The 21565-nt window shown below is 50.7% G+C and overlaps 2 protein-coding genes across 7 annotated transcripts; both read right to left on the bottom strand.

Annotated features, from left to right (window-relative positions):
* Positions 1-554: 554 nt before the first annotated feature.
* LOC138104515 (carboxypeptidase A1-like) lies at positions 555-5833 on the bottom strand. 2 transcript variants are annotated; one of them, XM_069003810.1, is made up of 11 exons: positions 5700-5833; positions 3845-3926; positions 3285-3419; positions 3036-3134; positions 2426-2527; positions 2044-2145; positions 1826-1936; positions 1543-1633; positions 1199-1398; positions 848-932; positions 555-775 (listed from the first exon to the last, which is right to left on the bottom strand). In XM_069003810.1, exons 1-11 carry the CDS (start codon positions 5762-5764, stop codon positions 588-590), a joined length of 1260 nt encoding a protein of 419 aa, XP_068859911.1. In that variant the 5' UTR covers positions 5765-5833; the 3' UTR covers positions 555-587. The 2 variants fall into 2 exon arrangements, with proteins under 2 accessions (XP_068859911.1, XP_068859913.1); XM_069003812.1 differs by lacking the exon at positions 848-932 and having other exon boundaries at positions 629-775.
* Positions 5834-9499: 3666 nt separating this feature from the next.
* Positions 9500-21448, bottom strand: LOC138120825 (carboxypeptidase A2-like). Of its 5 annotated transcripts, XM_069033861.1 has the most exons (13): positions 21340-21448; positions 19072-19347; positions 16926-17013; positions 15282-15363; positions 14272-14406; positions 13703-13798; positions 13124-13222; positions 12892-12993; positions 11962-12072; positions 11521-11611; positions 10864-11063; positions 10061-10145; positions 9500-9818 (listed from the first exon to the last, which is right to left on the bottom strand). In XM_069033861.1, the coding sequence occupies exons 3-13, from the start codon at positions 16988-16990 to the stop codon at positions 9631-9633; spliced, it is 1254 nt and encodes a 417-aa protein (XP_068889962.1). In that variant the 5' UTR covers positions 16991-17013; positions 19072-19347; positions 21340-21448; the 3' UTR covers positions 9500-9630. The 5 variants fall into 5 exon arrangements, with proteins under 5 accessions (XP_068889962.1, XP_068889954.1, XP_068889944.1 ...); XM_069033853.1 differs by lacking the exon at positions 19072-19347; XM_069033843.1 differs by lacking the exon at positions 21340-21448 and having other exon boundaries at positions 19009-19084.
* Between the last annotated feature and the right edge of the window lie 117 nt (positions 21449-21565).

Raw genomic sequence — 21565 nt, 5'->3', positions numbered from 1 at the left:
TGGGGCCATGGTGAGTCAGCTGCCAGCAAGGTGGGACTGGGAGGTGCCAAAATCCTACTGCCCCCAGCACCGGCTGAGGGGAGGGAAAGGATCAATTTGGGTTGAGAAAGCATTAAATGCAGATTTTCACTTGGGGGTTTGATGAGATGGATGCCTACACCACAGTGGTGGGGAAACTGATTTAAGGCTTGGCTCAGGACAGGGGTCAGAGCAGGTGACAGTTGTCCCAGGAGCCAAAAATAAACAGCAAGTTCCTGGAAGCACCTTGCACCCAGCGATGACCCTGAGACTGCCCTGTGTTCCTCCTTGCAGCCTCCCAGGAAGGGATGACAGAGCAAAGCTGCTCAAAATCCCACAAATTTGGGGTTGGTTCCCCAAAAACCCCCATGTCCTCCCATATTGGCTGTTGGCTCCAAAGGATGGGGACTTTGAGCCAAAGGCACGAGGGGAAAATAAACACCTGCAGGTCTGGGAGTCCTTTTCCACCCTTTTTTTGAAGTTCAGCATGAAGAAATGAGCGTGCCTGAAACCACCGAGTCTCCATGAGGGTTTATTGAGATGAGGGAATGCTGTGGGGGGTGCTGGGGTCAGTATGGATGCTCCAGGACATGCACCATGATGTCCAGGAGCGCCGGCCACGTCTCGGTGGCGGTGGGGACGATCTGGGAGCTGGGCAGGAGGAATCCGTAGTGCCCCGAGTCCCTCAGCTCCAAGGAGAAGGAATATTTCACCCCGTTGTCATAGGCCCAATCGATGGTGGTGCCTCCTGCCATGTCTGCAGGGAGAGGAGCGGAGATGGGAGCCTGTTCCCGGGGGATTTGCGGTGGGATGAGGGAGGGACACTCACAGATGGTGTTGGCAATGCTGCCGTAGGTGTATTTTGTCCCGAACACGGCGGCCAAGTCGCTCACAGCCTTCTTGGCCAGTTCATTCTGCAAAGGACCCACCAAAAGTGGTGGGATCTGGTGGATCAAGCTGCAGGGGGATCTAGAGCCCATCATTCCCCATCTGCTCTGCTCTAGGTTTTCCCAAAAACCCCTTCATTTTTGATGTTTGAGGTTCATCATGCAACCACCCTCCACCAGCTGAAGGGGTTCAATATTCCGGTTGTATCTAACGAGAGGAGCAGCGAGGCTCCTGGGATGCTCTGCCTGACTTTGCCAGGTGGCCACAGCCCCACATTTTGGGGCCATCTCACCATTTCCTGGTGGTCGGGTATGGGTGCCGTCCTGTATCCGTAGGGGAAGAGCAGCATCTGGGAGTAGCTGTGGATGGAGATGACGGATTTCACATTGCCATGGCCACGGATGAAGTCCACGATGGCTCTCACTTCCCTCTCGGAGTGGGCATGAGGGCCGTGATAGGTCTCGGAGCAGGGATCGCTGCTGGAGCTGGCGCCTGGAGCAGGGGGAGGAGGCACCATCCAGAGAGGATCCCTCAGGAAGGGTTTCCATCCCTGGGTTTCTCCACTCTAGCAGAAAGTTTCGATGTTTTGAGGCACAAACAATGCCCGGCATGAGGACCTGGTGGCCGAGATCTCACCTCCAAACCCAGCATCCCAGTTCCGGTTGGGATCCACTCCGACGCAGCGGGATCCGGCGTTGATGGACCTGGTCTTGCGCCACAGGCGGTTCTAGAAGCACATGGAGAGGAGACTGAAACAGGGATGTGAATCCCAACCATCTCCCACCCCCCAAGCATCTCCAGGGAGCTCCACTCACCATCCCACGTGGGGAGGAACATCCCTCCCCACCCAAAAACCACAGACAGCCCTGGCTGGGGACAGCGCTGTGCCAAGGTCCCCCTGCAGTGTCCCCGCACTCACGGAGCTGTGGGTGAAGGCGAAGCCGTCGGGGTTGGTGACAATCTCCAGGAAGATGTCCATGCTGTCCAGGATGGCGGTGACAGAGGGGTCCTGCCCGTATTCCTCGGCGATCTGTGCATGGAGAGGAGCAGGAGCTGCCCGGGTGCCCCTCGGAGATGAGGGATGGGACGGAGCAGCACCGCAGGGTAAGAATTGGGGTCCCCAGGGTGTGGGGTCACCTTGTTGGCTGTCCAGACACCGGTGGCTTGGGTGATCCATTCCCGTGAGTGGATGCCGGTGTCCAGCCAGATGGCCGGACGGTTCCATCGCCCAGTGCTGAACTGTGTGGAATCACGGGATCATTGAGGTTGGAAAAGCCCTCTGGGATCATGGAATCCAAGCTGTGCCCGATCCCCACCTTGTCCCCAGCCCAGAGCTCTGAGTGCCACATCCCCAGGTGTTCCTCGGACACCTCCAGGGATGGCGACTCCAAACCTCCCTGGGCAGTTCCAAAGCCTGGCCACCCTTTCCATGAGGAAATTCCTGCTGAGCCTCCCCTGGCGCAGCTTCTCATCCTGAAGAGAGGGAGGATTTTCAAGGTGAGGCTGCCCCAGGACCCACCTTCAGCACGTACAGGGGCCTCTTCTCGTAGCTCTGCCCGATCTGGATCTTGCTGACAAGGTTGGGATGATCCTCTACCAGGACGTCCATCCAGTCATAGATCTGAAAGGAGGAGCTGCTGGGTCACGAGGCTCAGCCTGGATCTCACCTTTTGGTTTTGAGGGTGTCCAGCGCTGAATGCAACAGGCAGAGCTTCCCTGGGGAAGATCTGGTGCTTCCCTGGAGAACACCAAGTGCTTGGGCCTCTGTGTGAGCAGGGAAAGGCACATCACAAGGTTTTTGGAAAAGTAGAATGAATGGTGAAGGAAAAAGCTCTGAGACCCCCCAACACCATCACAGCCCCCCCCCCCCAGCCACCAGCTGGGCTCCAAGGAAAGGGTGACACTGCCAAAGTGAAGCTGAAAATGTCTTCCATGAGGTGGGAGATTCCAGGAGTGGCCACGCTGGATGTGGAAGGTTTCCCAGTCTCCCATCTCAGCTCAAACTTCCACCAAGGTGTCCCAGGGAGGTCTCACCTGTCACCAAAAATGTCACCACGACCGTCACCACAGGGATGTGACCACAGTGTGACTCCAGCAGGACAAAGCAAATGCTCTGCAGAGAAAGGTACCTCATCTAGCGTGTGGTAAGAGGCAAAATCAAATGTGCTGGAGCTTCTCTTTATCCTTCTAGACCTCCTCATGCTTTCCTTTTCTTCATCCAATAATTCCTGGTTAGGAGGCAAAAAAAACCCCAAGATCAACCAGGCTGGAAGGAGCAGGGGGTTGGATTTTTCTTCCTGCTCTTGGTTTCCAAATTTTTGGACTTTCTCCCAGGGCTGAGCTGCAGGAGCTTGTCCTGTTCCTGTTGCAGCCCTTACCTGCACGTCCTCAATCATGATGCTGTAGGAAAAATTATGGGAATCCAGGAAGTTTTTGACTGCTTGGAGGCTGGGGAAGGGCACCCGCAGGTCCGTGGGGTGGCTGGGGCTGACGGGGTGACGCCAAAAGTCCACCTGGGGAGAAGAAGTTGAGCTGAAAGGGAGAACTCGGCTCCATCCCAGCCTGGTGCTCATCCACTGAGCTCCCCAGCACCTCCAGGAATCCCATAGGAGTTTCCATGAAGGATCTAAAGAGGTTTTTGGACAAATTTTGGGACACAGATGGATATCTGGATAAGGATCTACAGAAATGTTTCAGCCCAGGTTGTTTGTGGGCTGCAAAGTCCCTTTGAGCAATGAGGATTCATGGGATGTTCCCAGCTCATACAAAACAGGAGCGCTGAGCTCAAGGAGCCCCAAGTTAAATTCCTATTTATTTGGTTCTAAACGATGCATCTCCAAAATGGGAAGGAAAAAGGATGAGATGGCAAAAGAAGGAGGAGTCCTGGATTCACCAGGGTCGGTGACACAGGGGATGCCCAGGACCCCTCAGAGCTCACCTGCAGCTCCTCCCGCTTGCCCAGCACCCCGAGCAGGGCGATCTGCTCCTCACTCCTGGCTGTGACACGCAGGACCTGGTCCCTGCAGGGAGGCAGAGGGATCACAGGGAGGGGACTCTGGGCTGGGGGAGGCTGTGGAAGCTCCACACCGGCTCGGAGGGTTGGAAAATTCATCAATTGTTGGTGTTGAGAGAAAAAAACGCAGGTTCAGAGCAGGCACGATGGGAAAATGCAAGTGCTGGAAAGCCTGAGATGATCTCCAGCCTTGTTTGGTCAACTCCCACAATATTAGGGAATATCTCACAGGGATATGTTCCATATTTCTGGATACATTTCCTAGCAGAGGCTCCACCCCAGCCTGGCTGGGCTGCCCAAGAACAGGCAAAGCCCCTGGAGAGGAGGAAATGCTCTCCCATGGGAGAGACATTTTCCCACCTCGGATTAATCCTCTACCTCCAACCTCAACCTCTCCTGTTGGGCAGTGCTTAAAGCCGCTCCCAAAAGGGCACAAAATTCTTTCCCCTTTTGTACCTTTCATCTTCTTAACTCCTCATTTATCAGTTTAACCACCTCCTCAGGTTGAGAACAATTTCCATTTGCCCATTCCGTGCCTGGGGGACTCAGGCAGGCATTAAACCCTTGCAATTTTTCCAGAATCAGGGAGCAGTCCTGGCATTTCCTGGACCATCTTGGCTTGCAGCTGCTCAGATCCCTCCCAGCACCACCTGCCTGGAGGAGTGTGATGTGATCCTGGATGGATCCCTTCAGCCATGGCATCGTGTCCAGGAAGGAAGGAAACCAGGAAGGAAGGTGGGTCAATCACATCACAGAATATCCTGAGCTGGAAGGGACCCACAAGGATCAAATCCAGCTCCAGGCTCTGCACAGACACCCCAACAACCCCACCCTGGGCATCCCTGGCAGCGCTGTCCAAACACTCCTGGAGCTCTGGCAGCCTCAGAGCCGTGCCCGTTCCCTGAGGAGCCTGGGCAGTGCCCAGCACCCTCTGGGGGAAGAACCTCTCCTGATCTCCAACCTAAACCCCCCTGGCACAGCTCCAACCTTTCCCTGGGTCCTGTCCCTGGTCATGAGATCACCAGCCCTGGCTCCAGCATCGGTCTATCTGCTGGGATGCAGGGGATGCAGGTAAAAATGTATCCTGGGGGTACATTTTTATGGATAGGTTTTCCCTAATCTGAATATGGGATTCCCACTTTCTCTGCAAATTAGTTCTCACTGCCAGTGCAGTCATTGAGACCTTTCTGGGAATGGGTTGGAGGCTTTGGAAATTTTGGGTGGTCCCAATTCCCCCTCTACGTTCCATGCCCATTCTCAGCCTCATTCCTGCACTGGACTGTGCTGTTCTCATCTCCAGGAGCTCCAACCAGAATGTTTGTCCTGGAAAGGTGCTGCCCTCCCTCCACAGGGCCCCTTCTCCAGCCACATCTTGTTCTTTCCCACAGCGTGTTATTCCCAGCAATCCTTGGCTGTGATTCCCAGCAATCCTTGGGTTTTATTCCCAACAATCCTTGGGTGGCTCCAGAGCCGTCAGTGTGTGAGCCATACACATCATCCCCTGATCCTCTGGGATTCTACACCCTGGCACAGCTTGGAGTGATGCCCTCAGGGTTCAGCATTCCCTAATTTCTGCCTGCTGCATGCTCAAAACCTCCCTCCAAACCTGGGGTGAAGTCTCATCTTTCCTGCTTGGGAAAAAATCCTGTCAGATTTCCGTCCTTTGGGATGTCACCCTTCTCACTGACCCCTAAGGACAGCGGGTGGGGATGGGCCTCTCTCACCTGGATCCCCATCCCAGCCGTGGTGTCCCACCGCCCCCTGCTCCGGCAGGACTCACCCCACGAAGAGCTGCTCGGTGCTGGTGATTCCCAGGAGGGCAAGGAAGACCAGGAGGGTCTCCATGGTGGGTGGGAGCAGAGCCTCAGCCCCGAGGATGGACTTGGTGCCTGGGGGCCCTCCGGGATCTCCTCACCGGGGCCGCATCCGCCGTCCCCGCGGCGTGGGCAGCGACAAGCAGAGCAGGCAGGAAGGGCTCCCGGGAGCCCAAATGTTTGCTTTATTTGGCAAAGTCAACACAAGAGCAGCCAAATTAGGGAGGATCTGATAACGTCTTCCTCGGTGAGCAGGTTCTGGATGAGTGTCCGTGCTCCCAGCTCGGAGCTGCCGTGGGCACGGGCAGCTGCCAGCCCGCAGGCGTGGGATGGCGGGGATGGCGCGGGCACAGGAGCCCGGAAACACCTCTTTGTTTCCCTGAATTTCTTCATTACTCATTGCTATGAGTAAGTCAATTATGATTAGTAATGCACGTGTAATTACAAGCTACTACAGATTTACTCGCAGAAAAAGCAAGCATTTAAACGTATACTTATTTATGATTAATTAGTTTATGCAGATGTGTGTGTATATATATATATATATACCTATATAAAATTTAAACTATATTATTCAAATTATTCATCAAACCATTCCCAGGAGTGGGGCCACTTGATGGTGGATGAAGTCTCACTTCAAAGCTGATGGAAGTCGTGGAACTCGGAGGTGCACAAGGACATTCACCTGGGGTAATGCTGAGAGATAAGGGCTCATTTTTGGGGAGAAAATGAATTATTTTTAATGTTTCCAGTGTAAGCAGTGGCTCTGGAGCAGCTGTCACTGACTGGGGCTGTCCCAGGAGGTCGGGTTGTCATAGAGGTGGCTTTGTTCCCCAGTTGAAGCAGCGTCTTTGTTCCGCAGGTTACAGCAGGGCCTTTGTTGGGCCTTATCTGCGCTGCCCCTGAGCTCCCACCACACTTGTCAAGGATGCTCTGAGTTCCTGGGCTGTGTTCCCAGGCTGGCAGGCACCTCCCAGGGCCGTTTTTCACAGCTTCCATCTTCTGTCTGTGTTTTCCCCATTAAATCCAGGGGATTCTGGCCGCCCCGAGAGCAGGATGTGCTGTGGGGAGGGTGTCAGGATCTGTTGGAGCTTTGTGATGCAGAACGGGTGATGTTGGTGAGGTGCTGGCAGGGTCCTCCTTGAGGCAGGACCACGGCGTGGTTGAGGTGGGAAGGGACCATGGGAGGTCTGCATCCAACCCCCTGGATGAACATGGTCAGCTCTGGGGACCCAACAGGTCCCTCCTCCTTGGAGTCCTTGGATCTTGGAGTCCTCCAGAGATGGAGGCTCCTGCAACCCGCCTTAGACAGCGAGGCTGGTGGAAAGAAATAGGGAGCGATTCTTGAGAGAAGTTTCAGAGCTCTTTCTTCTCCAGCCACACGGGCGGGGCACTGCCAAAGAACTGAGCAATCACGGCACAACCAGGGCCCTCCTGGCACAGGGCAACACAAAATAACCAGTGGCGACCTGGATTGGGGTACATGGGACCAGGGAGACCCCATAGGCCGTGCCTCTACCCCAGGGTCCCTCTCCCAGGACCCCGTGGCAGGGGGAGGAACCCCAATGCTTCACCCTCTTGTTTTAACTAAAAGAGGTTTAAAACTTAACATTGGAAACAACTGGATAAACATAAGATAACAACAGTTTCAAAAGGAAACAAGCCACCCTCCTGAGTCTCTAAATGTCCAAACAGATTTTCTCTGGAACATCCTAGGGCTGACAGAAGGCAGACAGGACTCTCTGAGCATGCTTTGTGGGGAAACTGAGGCAGGAGAGGGTTTCTTCCATTTGTACCTGTTGGAACTCTAAACAACAGTAGTTAATTTCTTTCTCTCTCCCTTGTCATCCCCCACTCGGCATTGGAAAGGGATTTTTGGGAAACAGATTGGTAAAGGCATGGTTTTGTGAGGGAAACCACGAGTGAAAGAATGGATGAGGAATACACTGGGGGTAATAGGATATAGGATAAAGGGGAAAGGGAGGCTGTATGGGTTGTGTATAATGGGGATAGTCTCTGGGATGACTACGATTTGCAGCGTGGATCCTGCCTTTCACAGAAACACCACCAGGCCCGGTAACATTTGCTGCTTGCAGGCCTTTCCTTCCTTGTATAATCTTAAACTCTACCACTCACTGGCACCAGGTCCTGCTGCTTCTCCTCCTGGTGAGAAGCATTTTCTGATGTCCCTCCTGGTGAGAAGCATTTTCTGATGTCCCTCCTGGCTCTCCCTTGCTCCAGCTGCTGCCTTCGTCTCTCCCATCACTCTCTGTGGTGAAGAGCTCGGCTCTGTTTCCTCAGTGATCTCCTTCCTCAGGAGGGGAAGGTCCCTGTTAGGCCTCCCCACCCCACACCTGTGTCATCTCCCTCCCACCATGGGACACATCCTCCTGTTCCTCTGGGTGGCATCCACTGCTCTGACTCCAGATCTCTCTGGGCTCAGGGTTCCAGACCTGGATGAGCTCTCATCCCATCAGGCACTTAAAGAGGAGGGGACAGAGGGCCTCAAGCCCTGGATGGTTGGAATGAGCTTCCAAGCCAGGACAAGGTCACAGGTCCCCAACCCTAGCCGAGGCTCCTCGGGCTCTGCAGCTCCTGCTCTGGAGGCAACAGCTCATCCAGGTCCTAGAGCCAAGTGTGTGCCCTGTCCCTGGGATTCACCATCAGTGGTTTTTAATCACAGGGCAGAGGATGGGATTTTGGAAAGCTGGGTCAGTTTGGGAAGCAGGTGCTACAGGATAAGGCCATGAGCAGAGGGGACAGGGACATGTGGGGAGCACTGGCTGCCCCAGGCACGGGTTTGCTTTCCAAAACAGCTGCTTTTAACCCAAATCCAGCCCCCTGGAGTACTGCCAGCTGCCTCAGCTGTGCTTCCCCCTTTTCCTGCCGGCAGCTCCGTGCCCTGGGAGTCCGCACGGTTTTATCGGACACATCAGCGCTGTTTGCTCTCCTGCCAGGCTCCCCCAGGGTGAGGAACTCACCAGCTGCTGGGGGGTCACAAGACACTGAGATAAACCTGTTAGACTTGATAATCACCACAGCAGCAGCAGCAGCCACCGCTAATCTCTGATCCTTCAGTGCCTCCTGAGCTCTTTGCTCTTAATTCCAAAGAAATTAGCAGGATGAAAAACAGAACAAGGGGCTCTGAGGGACTGGGAGCTGCATGAGGGGAGCTGTCCTTTTGTTTCCATCCTCCATCCAACCACATCCACTGGGAACATGTGGGAGGGAGAAAGGGGCAGCCAAATCTATGGGGATGTACATCTGAGGACAGTGGTTGGGGAGCTGGCAGCATTCTGAGGCTCGTTAAAGGAAATTAAATTCCTTTAAATCAGTTCCAGGGCCTGGATTATGCTGGTTAACACCAGGCCTCTCTGCACCAGCCCCTTCAGCCTGGGGAAGGATCCAGGGAGAGTTCCAAGCCCCTTGCGGGGCCTAAAGGGGCTCCAGGAGAGCTGCAGAGGGACTGGGGCCAAGGGCTGGAGGGCCAGGAGCCAGGGAATGGCTTCCCAGTGCCAGAGGGCAGGGCTGGATGGGAGACTGGGAATTGGGAATTGCTGGCTGGGAGGGTGGGGAGGGGCTGGGACAGAATTCCCAGAGCAGCTGTGGCTGCCCCTGGATCCCTGGAATGTCCAAGGCCAGGCTGGACATTGGGGCTTGGAGCAGCCTGGGACAGTGGGAGGTGTCCCTGCCATGGCAGGGCTGGCACTGGATGTGTGGTTGTGTCCCAAAATCTCCTCAGGGCTGTGTCACACACAAGGCACAGGACACGTGTCAAACACCACGGGGGGACTGCACAGGGGCTTTATTCCGCCATTTTTATCATTCCAGCCGTCACAGCACACCGAGGATTTATGACCTTGTACAGCTGCAGAGAGCTGACTCCCAGCCCAGCTCTCAGGAGGACTTGGCCTGCACGTGCTCCATGATTTTCTTCAGGCCCAGCCAGGTCTCCTTGGCAGCTGGGATGATCTGGTTGGCAGGCAGCAGGAAGCCGTAGCGCCCCGTGTCCCGCAGCTCGAAGGCAAAGGAATACTTGATCCCATTGTCGTAGCTCCAGTCAATGCTGCCTCCACTGGCTTGGTCTGGAAGAGAGAGGGAGATGATCCAGAGCAGTGAGCAGAGGGATGGTGGAGTTCTGTTCTCCTGCTGTTTGGATTTTGGGGACAAGGCTGAGGTTTTGATGGGAACGCTCAGCTCCGATGTGTGACCAGTGGTGTCACTGCACAGGAGCATCGTGGTTTCCACGAGGGACAGACCCTGTGGGGAGGACAGGGATTGTTGTCCTGGGACAGCCCACAAAAGCTCTGAGCGGCCAAATACTCACAGATGGTTTTGCAAATGGTGCCCACTTGAAAGGTGGTGCCATAGAGGGACTGGATGGAATTGGCAGCAGCTCTTCCCAGAGATTCCTGGAGGGGAGAAGATGAAGGAAAAGTCAGGAAGCAGCCACACTTCCTGAGGCTAAAGGTTAGGATTTCACCAGAAATCTCCAAACTGCTTCGGAGATGATTCACACTAACAGCACTCACAGCTTCCACAGCATTTTTGGGAGGTGGCACTGCAGGTGAATGAACTCCCAGCAGGTTCTGGAACTGTTCATCCAGTGTTTATCTCACTGGCTTGTCAAGGGAAGGCTCGAGAGATACCAGAAATTCCCAAGGCAGTTGGAGATCTCCCAATACTCCAGGGTCAACTCTGTGCTCACTTCAACTACGTAATGGGGGTTGGATGGAAAACAGAGATGAGTTCTTTGTGCAGGAGGGAAAAAGGCAACAAATTGCCACACAGGACCTGCATTAAGGTGTTAGGACAAAACAAAATCCCCATGAGATTAGGGAAACTTTGGGACAGGCTTGAAAAAGCTGTGGAATTTGTCTTTAGAAATATCAAATCAAAACAATTAATCAAAACTTAGACTGAAACTGGCTCTGACTCCAAAGCCCTTTCAGCACAGGGTTAGAACAGAGACCTCCAGAGGTCTTTTCCATTGGAATGATGCTTGTGAGATCCACATTGCCTCAGAGATATTATTCCAGCTGTGATGCTGTCATTAAGGAAGAGCATGGAAAGTACAGAAAGGCAGCTGGACAGAAGAGAAGAAGGTAAAGCCAAGTCCTCCTGTCTTACCAGCTCGGCATAATCGTCTGGCCTGGTGCATTTGTATCCATAGGGATACATCAGGAGCTGGGAATAACTGTGGAGGGTCAGGAAGGCCTTGAAGTTTCCATGATTCTTGATGAAGTCAACAACAGATTTAACTTCCACCTCGGAGTTGGCGCTGGGCCCGTGATAGGAGTCGGAGCAGGGGTTGTTACTGGCTCCAGGACCTGGTGGGGCAAGGAGGGAACAAACCTGTGAGAAGGAGAATTCCTGGAAGGTCAGGGCAGACCCACACAAAGCTGGGCTTTCCTAAGGACAGGGGCAGGTGTGCAGCCAAAGCAAGGCCTTAAATGCAGATAAATGCTCAGACAGCAGCCACAGAGTGTGAATGTTTAAGGGATGTATTTTTAGATGTTGCAACCTAGAACAGGTTGCCCAGAAACCCAGGAATCCACATTCTTGGGGGGTGTTCAGCAGTTGGATGGGGCTTGGAACAGCCTGGGATAGTGGAAGGTGTCTTTGCCCATGGCAGGTGGTGGAACTAAATAATATTTAAGGTCCTTCCAACCCAAACCCTCCTGGGATTCCATGATTGCTGCCTCATCCTGTGCTCCAGGGTGATTAATCCCCTATATAAAGGCAACTGCTGGTTCTGTGTAAAGGATCCAGAAGCTTTATCCCTACCTCCAAAACCTGCATCCCAGTTCCTGTTTGGATCCACTCCGATGCAGACGCTGCCAGGAATCTTGGAGCGGGTCTTCCTCCACATGCGATTCTACAACAGAGAAATGCTTCAAAAGGGAGCAAATCTGGGTGCTGGCTCCAAAACTGCTCCCAGAAATAGCTGCCACCCACGAGGGATTGATCCTAGGAATGATCCCAAGAGTATTTCTGACTGCCAGGATGGGTCCACAGGTCAAAAATCAAATGCACTTACCAAAACTGGGATATTTACAGTGGGTTAGGATGGGTTAGACAAGTAATGAGGATCTTTGTCTGCCCAGCTCTTTGGTAACTCCTCTCACAGCATTAAGGAATGGAGTTTCAGAGCCCACTTCCCTCATGTTTATTATTTCATTGGAAAAGCCAGGAAACCCACTGAGCTCAGACACAGAGCTGACTCACCGAGGTGTGAGTGTACACAAATCCATCGGGGTTGGCGACTGGCAGCAGGAAAAGATCCATCTTGTCCAGCAGGGAGGTGACGGAAGCATCTGTTCCATAGTCAGAGGCAATCTAGGCAGAGACAGACAGCACACCCTGCTTAGCAGAGTATTTCCTTCCCAAATGTTCATTTCCTCATCGCTTGGGACAGAGGAAAGGCTGGATTTTGGGGCAGGGAAGTGAGAAACATCCATTATCTGCTGGCTATTACTGTTCCTCCACTGCTCTGAAGTGAACGGTGAATCTGCTTTTTCATTTCATTCTGAAGACAGGAGGTTAATGGAAGAGAACAACATTTATTCCTCCCTGTCCCAGGGAATGGGCCAAGGCTGGCACTGAGACTGAGATGGAACAGCCAGGTTGGGAATACTCAACTGTGCTGCATGGAGAGAACTCGAGGAGCATTTGGACAACACTCTCAGGCACAGGGTGGCTCTTGGGGACGGCTCTGTGCAAGGCCAGGAGTTGGACTCCATGATCCTCGTGGGTCCCTTCCAACTCAGCTTATTCTGTCACTTCTCTGGTGGCTCAGTCCTTTCCAGCAGGATTTAAACCCTCATTTATAGAGAGTTGGAGGTTTGGGCATTATGTGGAAGGAAACCCAACCCCACATCATTTTTCTGGGTGAGCAGAGCAAAGCAGCAAAATAATCTCAAAGATCTTGGTTATTTGTGTAACAGTTTCACCTGAACCACTACATTTTGTCTGCCTAAACTCAGCTGCTCTAACAGGACCGAGTTTTCCAATTCTTGGTCAAGGCGGCCGCCACACCCTCAGGGAGCTGGCTGGTTTTGGGAGGTGAATTAACTAAACACATAGAGGGGTGACATCCTTCGAAATACCAGGAAACATTCCCAAGACAACCCAAAGATGAGTCCCTGCTGCAGGAACCTTGTTGGCGATCCACAGGGCGCTGGCCTGGGTGACCCACTCGCGGGAATGGATGCCGGCGTCGAGCCAGATGGCCGGGCGGTTGGAGCCTCCGGTGCTGAACTGGGAAATCAAACAGCAGGGTTTCAAACTCTGGCACCTTTCAGTCAAGAACATCCCACACCACTGGGGTGCTTTGGCTGCATTGTCTATCATCCATCTCCAGGGACACATTCCGTGGTGTTTGTCGTACCTTGAGGACGTACAGAGGCCGCTTTTCGTAGGATTCCCCAATCTGGATCTTTTCCACAAAGCTGTACTCAGACACAAGATGGTCCAGTTCACTATTAATCTGAAAGGTCACGAGGACATTAATATCATATTTATGTATTCTGTCATTCCTTCCAGAGAAACGTGGACTGGTTCAGGTTGGAAAACCCATCCCATTACCACCCCCCCACCATGGGCAGGAACACCTTCCATGATCCCAAGTTGCTCCAGCCTGGCCTTGAACACTCCCAAGGATGGGGAAGCCACAGCTTTTCTGGGCAAAAAGTTCTTTATTTCCCAATTTCAAGATTCCTTTATTTCTCTTTCTTTTGAAGGAAGAGTTTTGACAGATTCTGCAGGAGAGTTTATGGAATTTTGATCAGCATTGTCAGGGACAGCGCTGGCTGATTGTTCTGAGCACAAAATTAATACTGCAAAAACCAAACCCATGTGCCAGAAGAAGCTGCAAGGACATTTTAGATGCTAATATAGGATATTTAATTGAAGACAGCATAAAAAGAGACCAGAAAAAAACAGAATACTCTTCCCCTGAGGTACTCACATCATCCAAAGTGTGGTAAGCACCAAAGTCAAAGCTGCTGCTGCGCTGCCTTTGGGCACTCTCGGCCATATCTTGCTTTTCTTTATCCAGAACATCCTAAAAGAACACATTCAAATGGTGAGAAGCGTCTGCTTCAGCTGCTAAAAAATAAATAAATGAAAAGGCAGTGCATTCATGCTGGTTTAGGTGCCCTTTTGGGATTACTGCTCATGAGAAAATGTCAGATTAGTGCCCAAGTGGGTGATTCTTATCCTTAACTACGCTCAGCAGAGTTTACTGAATGATGAGTAACTTCAGTGTTGGGATTCCCAAATGTCTGAGGCCAAAAGGCCACGTGGAATTCCTCAGGGTTATCAGAAGAGTCCTGTGGAGTCTATGAGTTTATTGATGTCACTACTCGGAGTACACCTGCAGTGATCCTTGGATTGTCCTTGGGAATTAATCCACAACCTACAAAAATAAGGGGAGGATCCCATGGAAAACAGAGTATGGAAAAGTGGGAACAAGGCCAAATTGTGAATCAGTGTTTCCAAAAGTTATGAAAAATAAATGCCAGTGGCAGTGCCCACCTGCAGGTCTTCAATCAGGATGGAATACTCAATCCCCTGGGATTCCAGGAAGGCTTTGACTGACTGGACACTGACAGCAGGAATTCTCACATCCACAGGCACGGCAGGGGCAGAGGGGTTGATCCAGAAATCCAGCTAAAAGGAGAAAGGAAAACTGATTTGGTTGGGGGAAGGCATCCAGCAAACAGCTCTGGCAGAGCTTTAGAAATGCTGATTTCTCCCAAATCCAACGGCTCCTGCGGAAGGGAGCCCTGGAATGCTCCGTTCTCTGTGGCCTCACCACAACCTTGTATCAGTTCATGTGATAAACTCAATAAAATAACAAATACCAAGAGGCTTGAGTCAGTTTTTTCACTCATTTCAAGGCTTTGGTCACAAAAACAAGAGAAAGTTTAAGTTGTCTCTGACGATTATTTTATTATTCTCCCTTTTACTAGAAATAATTTCAAGAAGAACTCTATATTCCAGTCTTAGGTAACATGAAACCCATTGTTTTAATTTCTCCTTTCATCTCTCCTTTGGTAGGGCTTTTCTAAATTTTCATTTCTGTAGTATTCAAATAATACTTTTAAACCCAGCGATGTTAAAAAGTGATGTTAAAAATCCTCACCAATGGCAATAAGAACAGTAATAACCTAGAATTTTACACTGTGTTTTCCTATTTCAATACAGTTTAGACCAACTAATAAATTCCTTCCACAACCCTGGGAGACAAAACATTGCCTTTCCCACTGGGAAAACAAGTTTTTCAACAGTGAGATTAAGATCTAACAATTCAAATATGATGTAAACCTGGTAGGAAAGAAAACACCAATTCTGGCACTCCTGAACACTTGAATTTGCAGGTCAAATTTAAAGTGTTGAGAGAGTAAATTTATTTCTGGCAGCTGCCACAGGGTGATGGGAACCTTCCAAATGAGAAGCAGCTTCACACCCTGACCCCTTGAAAATGAGATGCAAATCCTGCCCTGTCTGGAACGTTCCAAAATGCCCCTGTGGCCATGACCCACCTGCAGGTGATCCAGCGATTCCAAAAGCTGCAGCTGCTTGACCTCTTCCTCATTTTTGGTCTTGATTCGGAGAACCTGGTGCCTGCAATAAATCGGTGTCTTCAGCCTCAGAAGGGGGCTGGGTGAACTGGTTTGTTACTGGGATCGTTAATTCAGTGTTAATTGTGCGTTAATGGCCGACACGGGCTCCTTTAATCAGTTGCTTTGGTGTCACCCAAGAGTTCAACCAACAACCCGCACCTTCATCATAAACCCGACAACGTGGATGAGTTTTAAATCACAAGGATCAATCCTGCGTCCATGGGTTGGTTTCTGGCAGCAACTTGTGGGAAAGTAATATTCCAGCTGAGCTGGGGAAGGATCAAATGTTTGGAGAGCACTTGGCGGCAGAGCAAACACCAAATACGGGATTCGTTTCACCTTTCTGTGGTTTAGTCGGAGACTGCTGCCACCCTCCCGGTGTTGTCAGAGGCTGACACCAGCAGAGGGTGGCTCGCACCATTCCAGGTGGGATGAATCACGCTGGAAGTGCCTCGCTCCACCTGTTGGAGCGATTAACTCAAGAGCTGGGAGCACAGCCCGGCTCGGTGCTGTCAGCAACACCGGGAACTGCACAATTAGAAACCTTTCTAAGATGGAAATGTGAACAGGGTCTCGGCACACGAGCTCAGGTATGGGGGTGTTTATTTACGGCGTGGCCTCAGCTGCTGAGAAGGGACTCGTTTACACCACGTTTACACCAGGTTTACGCCAGGTTCCTCTCCCTGGCCAGCTGAGGGATAAGATCTTTGTTGAACCAAGTTAAATCAGCTCTGAAGGGACTTTTCCACATTAATAACTCATTATTGGATTCTCTGTCGCCCTAAGCTTTATCTCAGGGTTGGATTCTGCTGTGAATTAACCACAGCTACTGAGGAAGGGATTCACGAGAATTCAGTTCGGGATTAAATGATAAAAATAGCCCCTCCTGCCTTTACAAATCCCCGAGTTTGGGGACATTGTCTGCATTATTTTTTAGTCTTAATCCTTAAACCTTCATACACGGATTTACTCACTGGAATCTAGTGCTCACTTACTGCACCTCAGGATTTATCCAGTAGGTTTTTATAATCTTTAATTATTAAAGATGTTCATATAATCTTTAATTATTTCCATGGTCAGTGAGGCTGTGAGGAAACACCCTGTGGGGCAATTTTTGCAATGCAACATAAAGATAAACGTTTAAGATTTAATGGTTGGAAATCAGGATTTAAAATGCTTAGAAAGGTGGAAAAAAAGAGGAAGAAAGAGAAATAAACTTGGGAATAAAAGGGAAAGTAGTGAACATTTTGTGATCTGAGGACGGGTTCTGGTCTTTCAGCTCTGCTTTGGCAGTGAGGTTCAGCTCCTTAGGTACAGCTAAAGCCAAAATAAAGTCTTGTATTAACAGAAATTGAGGATCTCAACTCCACAGCTGGACCCTTCTCCTTAGAAAACCCAAAGGAAAGTAAAGGTTCCTTCAAACACCAGAGCAGCAAAGCAACAAGAAAAATCAGTCACAAACCCCAAAAAATGTGCCCCAAGCAGGTTTTGTGAAGGTGAGATCATGCACAACAGCTGGATACCAGCCCTAAATGAAAGGTTTTCCACAAAAGTGTAACTCACCCAACGAAGGTTTCCAGGCACAGGGAAGCCCCGATGAGGGCGCTGAAGATCAAAATCAGCTTCATGTTTGCGGGAAGTTCAGCTGGGCCTGGCAAAGGGGAATTTATACCGGGCTTTATTTTTCAGGGAATACCTATCTGACAGAACCTATCACTCCATGTGAGGAAGTTCTCACATTTATCAGAGCCTCCAAGGCAACCAGCACGCAGGAGGCCGATTTCACCTCCAAAAAAATATTTTCCACTGACACATTCAAACCAGGGTTGGGGGAGGAGTCGGTTCCAAAGCTCTGACCACAAAAATGTGGTGTCCTTTCCCATGTTTTTCAGGGCAGAGGAAAACGGGGACAATCTGAACTCATCCCAGCTCTCACTGCTGGCTCTGCCAGCCCGCTCTTGGTCCTGGGGGTTTCTCCCACGGATTTCGAGTTGTCCATTCCTTGTTCCAAAGGTGCCTGGATATTTGAGGAGTTGTTATCCACGTGGGAGGGCAGCCTCCTGGCTGAGCTTTGGGAATAACCTCCTGTGCCTTTGGCTGTGGGAACACCCAGCTGTGGCTGTCCCACAATTGCAGGTAGGGCCACAGGGCTGCTGGATAAACATTTTGTTTATCCAAATAAAAGGTTACTGAGGGACAGCCAGGATCTGGGGCTCCTCAGAGTAAGGGACAGAGGGGAGATGCTTCAGCTGCTCAATCCACCTCAGGAGAATGAGGAAAGGAATTCCCTGACAATTCCCAGAGGAAGCTTTTAATAAAGATCTCACTTGTATCACTCTCAGCATTTGTCAGCACCTCCCTGAGGAGTCTCCTCTCACCTCCATTCCCACCCTACTCCTCCACAGGTGTCCTGTTGTGTTCACAGTTCCAAGCACATCCTTTGTCTCGTGTTTTTGGGAACAAAGGGAGCCCCAGGCAGGGATTAGTCCTGCTTTGGCCTGTAGGAATGAGTCATCTTGCAACTGCTGTGTCTTGGGGGCACGAGGAGAACATGCTCTGCTCAGTGCTCTTGTCTCTGAGGTTTAACCAAACCCAGTCCCTGGGGAAAAGGATCTCCATTCCCTCAACTTAAACCGAATAACAGAAATTTACCCCAAGAGACAGGAACCATCACAGGAATTTCCTGCTCCTGGAACTACTGCAATTCTGGTGGAAGTCAAGTCCCACCTGTAGCTTACAGACTCCAACATTTCCTAAGGAATCAGCTGACTGTCCACACCACCTGCCATGGTGCACTCTTTGGAAACAGGAAGGAGGGATTTAAGCTAGGGCAAAATTAGAGCTCGTTTCATTACTCATGCTACATCCCACATGGATTTAAGGGCTGCCAAGAGACCCTGTCAAACCTGACGTCAAAGCACCCCAACAAGCTCTGAGTGCCTTGATCAGCATCATCTGGGGCCTCCACCCACTGCATTTCAGGAGCTGCATCTAAATCCAAACCTTTGTACTCACTCCTCATCCCCCTGGAGGGACTGCAGGGCCCCCAGCAGTGACCTCCTGCTGTAGCCATGAGGTCCTAAAGGGTTTGGAGATAAGCCCTGAGCCACAGGCATGGATGAAATTGAAGTGAATCCAGAGGAGGCCCCGGAGCCGCTCCCAGGGCTGGAGCACTGCTGGAGCCAGGCTGGGAGAGCTGGGAATGTTCCCCTGGAGAGGAGAAGGCTCCAGGGAGAGCTGAGAGCCCCTTGCAGGGCCTAAAGGGGCTCCAGGAGAGCTGCAGAGGGACTGGGGCCAAGGGCTGGAGGGACAGGACACAGGGAATGGCTTCCCAGTGCCAGAGGGCAGGGCTGGATGGGAGATTGGGAATTGGGAATTGCTGGCTGGGAGGGTGGGCAGGGGCTGGAATGGAATTCCCAGAGAAGCTGTGGCTGCCCCTGGATCCCTGGCAGTGCCCAAGGCCAGGTTGGAGCACCCTGGGATAATGGAAGGGTTGGAACTGGGTGGTCTGTAAGGTCCCTTCCCACCCAAGCCACTCTGGGATTTTAGGAGGCTGAAAACATGAGCAGTGTTGATGCCAGGGTCCAAAAGCAGAGCAGCAGGAAGGCAAAGGTGACAGCGAGGCAGCTGGGAGCAGGGACCTCACCACAAGCAGCAGAGCCCCACGGGATCCAACCAAGAGGAGCAGAGCAGGTCTGGTGGCACTGACCAGGTCCAGGTCCTCAGACAGGTCACAGGGCAGGTCCACAGCCAGGATGTCAGCACCCACAGGCCCAAGTGGCCCCTGAACCCACTGCAGCTCAAACAAGGCCCAAACCAACTGGCCTCAGCTTAAATGCAGCTCCCACAGCCCGGGGTGGGTGGAGGGTGTGTGGGTGAGCCCAGCCAGGGCAGTCAGGGCTCTCTTCCAGTGTGGGCAGGGTGGGACGTCCTGTCCTCACAGCCCTGGAGAGGCTGTGGAGTCATGCAGTGAGTCAGGAACACCCTGGTGACATGTGAACAAGTGAAAGGTTAAACCAATCTTGTCCAAGCAAACCCTCTTCTTGCCTAAAATCACTGTAGTGATACAAATTTTCCCTGTGCTGTCACTGAGAGAGGCCAGAATGGATGCAAGACCCCAACAACAACTAGAAAAGCCTCAAAAATCATTAAATTTCAGTGGAGTCAGTCCATTTTTGTAAAATCCAGACCCTCTGTTGTTGCTCCCTCAAATGATGCAAACCAAGACTCAGTGTTGTAGCCTCTCCTGTCATTTTTAGGAAAAAAATCCCAGAAACTTTTCACCTTTGGATAGAAATATTCACTGACATAGCAAAGGGCTCCAATGACAGCTCATCTCGAGGATAATCAAAGTTAATTGGCTATAACGCCAATTTATTTTGGATTACTGATGAGAGAACTATTATTTCTGTAAATAATGGATTACCTCCACGCTCCTAATCCACCTTGGAAATGCCCTGGATAAAGAGTGAGTAGGGATCTCAGTATGTGGTTTACCACTTGTACACCTAGAATTCATTTTAGAAGCAGAACCCATGTTTTTGATGTTTCTGGAAAATCTGCAGCTTTGTGTCAGTGTAATAACCCTGGCTGCAATGGAGGTACATACCTCCAGCTCAGTTTTCCTTAAATTAGGAAATCAAGACCTTCAAATTTGGAGGGTTATCCTCAGACAAATCCATCAGGTCATGCTGAGGTTTGGCATTTCAGGTCAAGGAGCACACGGACAAATTGTAATAAGAAAAAGGGCATGGGAAGGGTACTGGGAGAGATCCAAAGCCACCTCGACCTGGAGATTAAAGACTGGTCCTCACAGTGACATCATCCCATGGGATAATTATAAACCATAACAATTTCCAAAGGTGTGAAAGCCTTTCAGACAGGAGGGCCCAAGCCTTCTGCTGAGGGCCAGTGGAAAACATGGAATTCAGTCATATCTTGAATAATCAAAATTCCAGTGCAGGAGCAGCGTGGGATTTTCCCTCTGCTCCCTCCAAGCCTTCCTCCTGCTCATCATCTTCCTTTTCATCTGGTTTCTGACCAGGGCAGAGAGCAAGGGCTCATTCTGACAGTAAAACCCTGATTTAGCATGGAATACACACAACCCTTTCCATTTACATCATTGCAGAGAAGAAATACCAAGTTATAACTGTACAGAAATATGAGGTTATGCTTCCACAGAAATATCAAGTTTTCTTGTATGGAAATTTGTAGCTGTGCTTGTACAAAAGTATAAAGTTACATCTGTACAAAAATTTGAAGTTGGGCACGTGATGGAAATGATATAACTTTCCTAACTAATTTTTAATTGGTAGCTTTAATTACTTATGAGCAGCACCCACTTTTAGCCAGCACTCGTGAAGTTCCTGCACAGACCTTCATTATTACTTTGATCATGAAATCATCGATTAAGTTTATTAAAATTAACCCTGACAAACTTCAATGAACAGACCCAAAGAATTTGAGGATTGGGCATGTGGGATCTGGAATTTATGGCACTTCAACGATGTTGGAGTAACCAGAAAATTAAGAAGAAAATAAGGCTTGAAAGGTTGGAGACTCCATGGCTGAGAAAAAGATAAAATTACTGAACAATTTGGACCAGATTAAAAAAAAAGTGAGAAATCAATAGGGAATAAAACACTAATTAAAGACAAGGATTATGCAACTTAGAACCAATGAATATTGATTTGTTTGTTAAAGTGTATAAATAAGTGAAAAAGTTTTGTATTGGGGTTCATGTGGAAGCCCGAACTGTGTCAGCCACACACACAAACCCTGTCCAAGAATAAATACCTGACTTGCTAACATTTTTAAAAAGACAGTGTTAGGAGTCATTTATCCCGACGGTTTCAGTGACCCTTGTACAAAAATATGAAGTTGTGCTTACGCAGAAATACGAAGTTACACCTATGCAGAAACACGAAATTACACTTGCACAGCATACAAACAGACCTAAAACCCCTTAAAATTTTACCTGCTGACTGTGGCAACTTGTTGCTCTGACAGACATGGCCATGTGTAATTAAGCAATTTAGCTGTAGAGACAATTAAAATAAAACCAGAGCACAATGCGTCTCCCCTTCGCCCCCCCCCAACATGGCGGCCCCCTCACGGCCTTCCCGCCAAAACCCGCCCGCGAGCGCCCCGCCCCGCCCCCTTTGCTCCGCCCCCCGGCGCGGCCGGTGACGCGGCGCGCGCGC

Source organism: Aphelocoma coerulescens, chromosome 1A (genome assembly GCF_041296385.1).
Source record: "Aphelocoma coerulescens isolate FSJ_1873_10779 chromosome 1A, UR_Acoe_1.0, whole genome shotgun sequence".
In the NCBI taxonomy this organism is placed as follows: Eukaryota; Metazoa; Chordata; class Aves; order Passeriformes; family Corvidae; genus Aphelocoma; species Aphelocoma coerulescens.
Note: the sequence above shows the minus strand (reverse complement) of the source record. Positions and strands in the feature narration are given on the sequence as shown.

Excerpts from the sequence above, each read along its gene's own strand:
- LOC138104515 (XM_069003810.1), bottom strand. The coding sequence starts at position 5,764 with ATGGAGACCCTCCTGGTCTTCCTTGCCCTCCTGGGAATCACCAGCACC. Across the intron at positions 3,927-5,699 it reads ACCGAGCAGCTCTTCGTGGG|GGACCAGGTCCTGCGTGTCA; the intron begins GTGAGTCCTGCC and ends GCCTCCCTGCAG. Across the intron at positions 933-1,198 it reads TACCCGACCACCAGGAAATG|AATGAACTGGCCAAGAAGGC; the intron begins GTGAGATGGCCC and ends GGTCCTTTGCAG.
- LOC138120825 (XM_069033824.1), bottom strand. Across the intron at positions 13,223-13,702 it reads CTTACCACACTTTGGATGAT|ATTAATAGTGAACTGGACCA; the intron begins GTGAGTACCTCA and ends GTGACCTTTCAG. Across the intron at positions 11,612-11,961 it reads TTGTGTACACTCACACCTCG|AATCGCATGTGGAGGAAGAC; the intron begins GTGAGTCAGCTC and ends TCTCTGTTGTAG.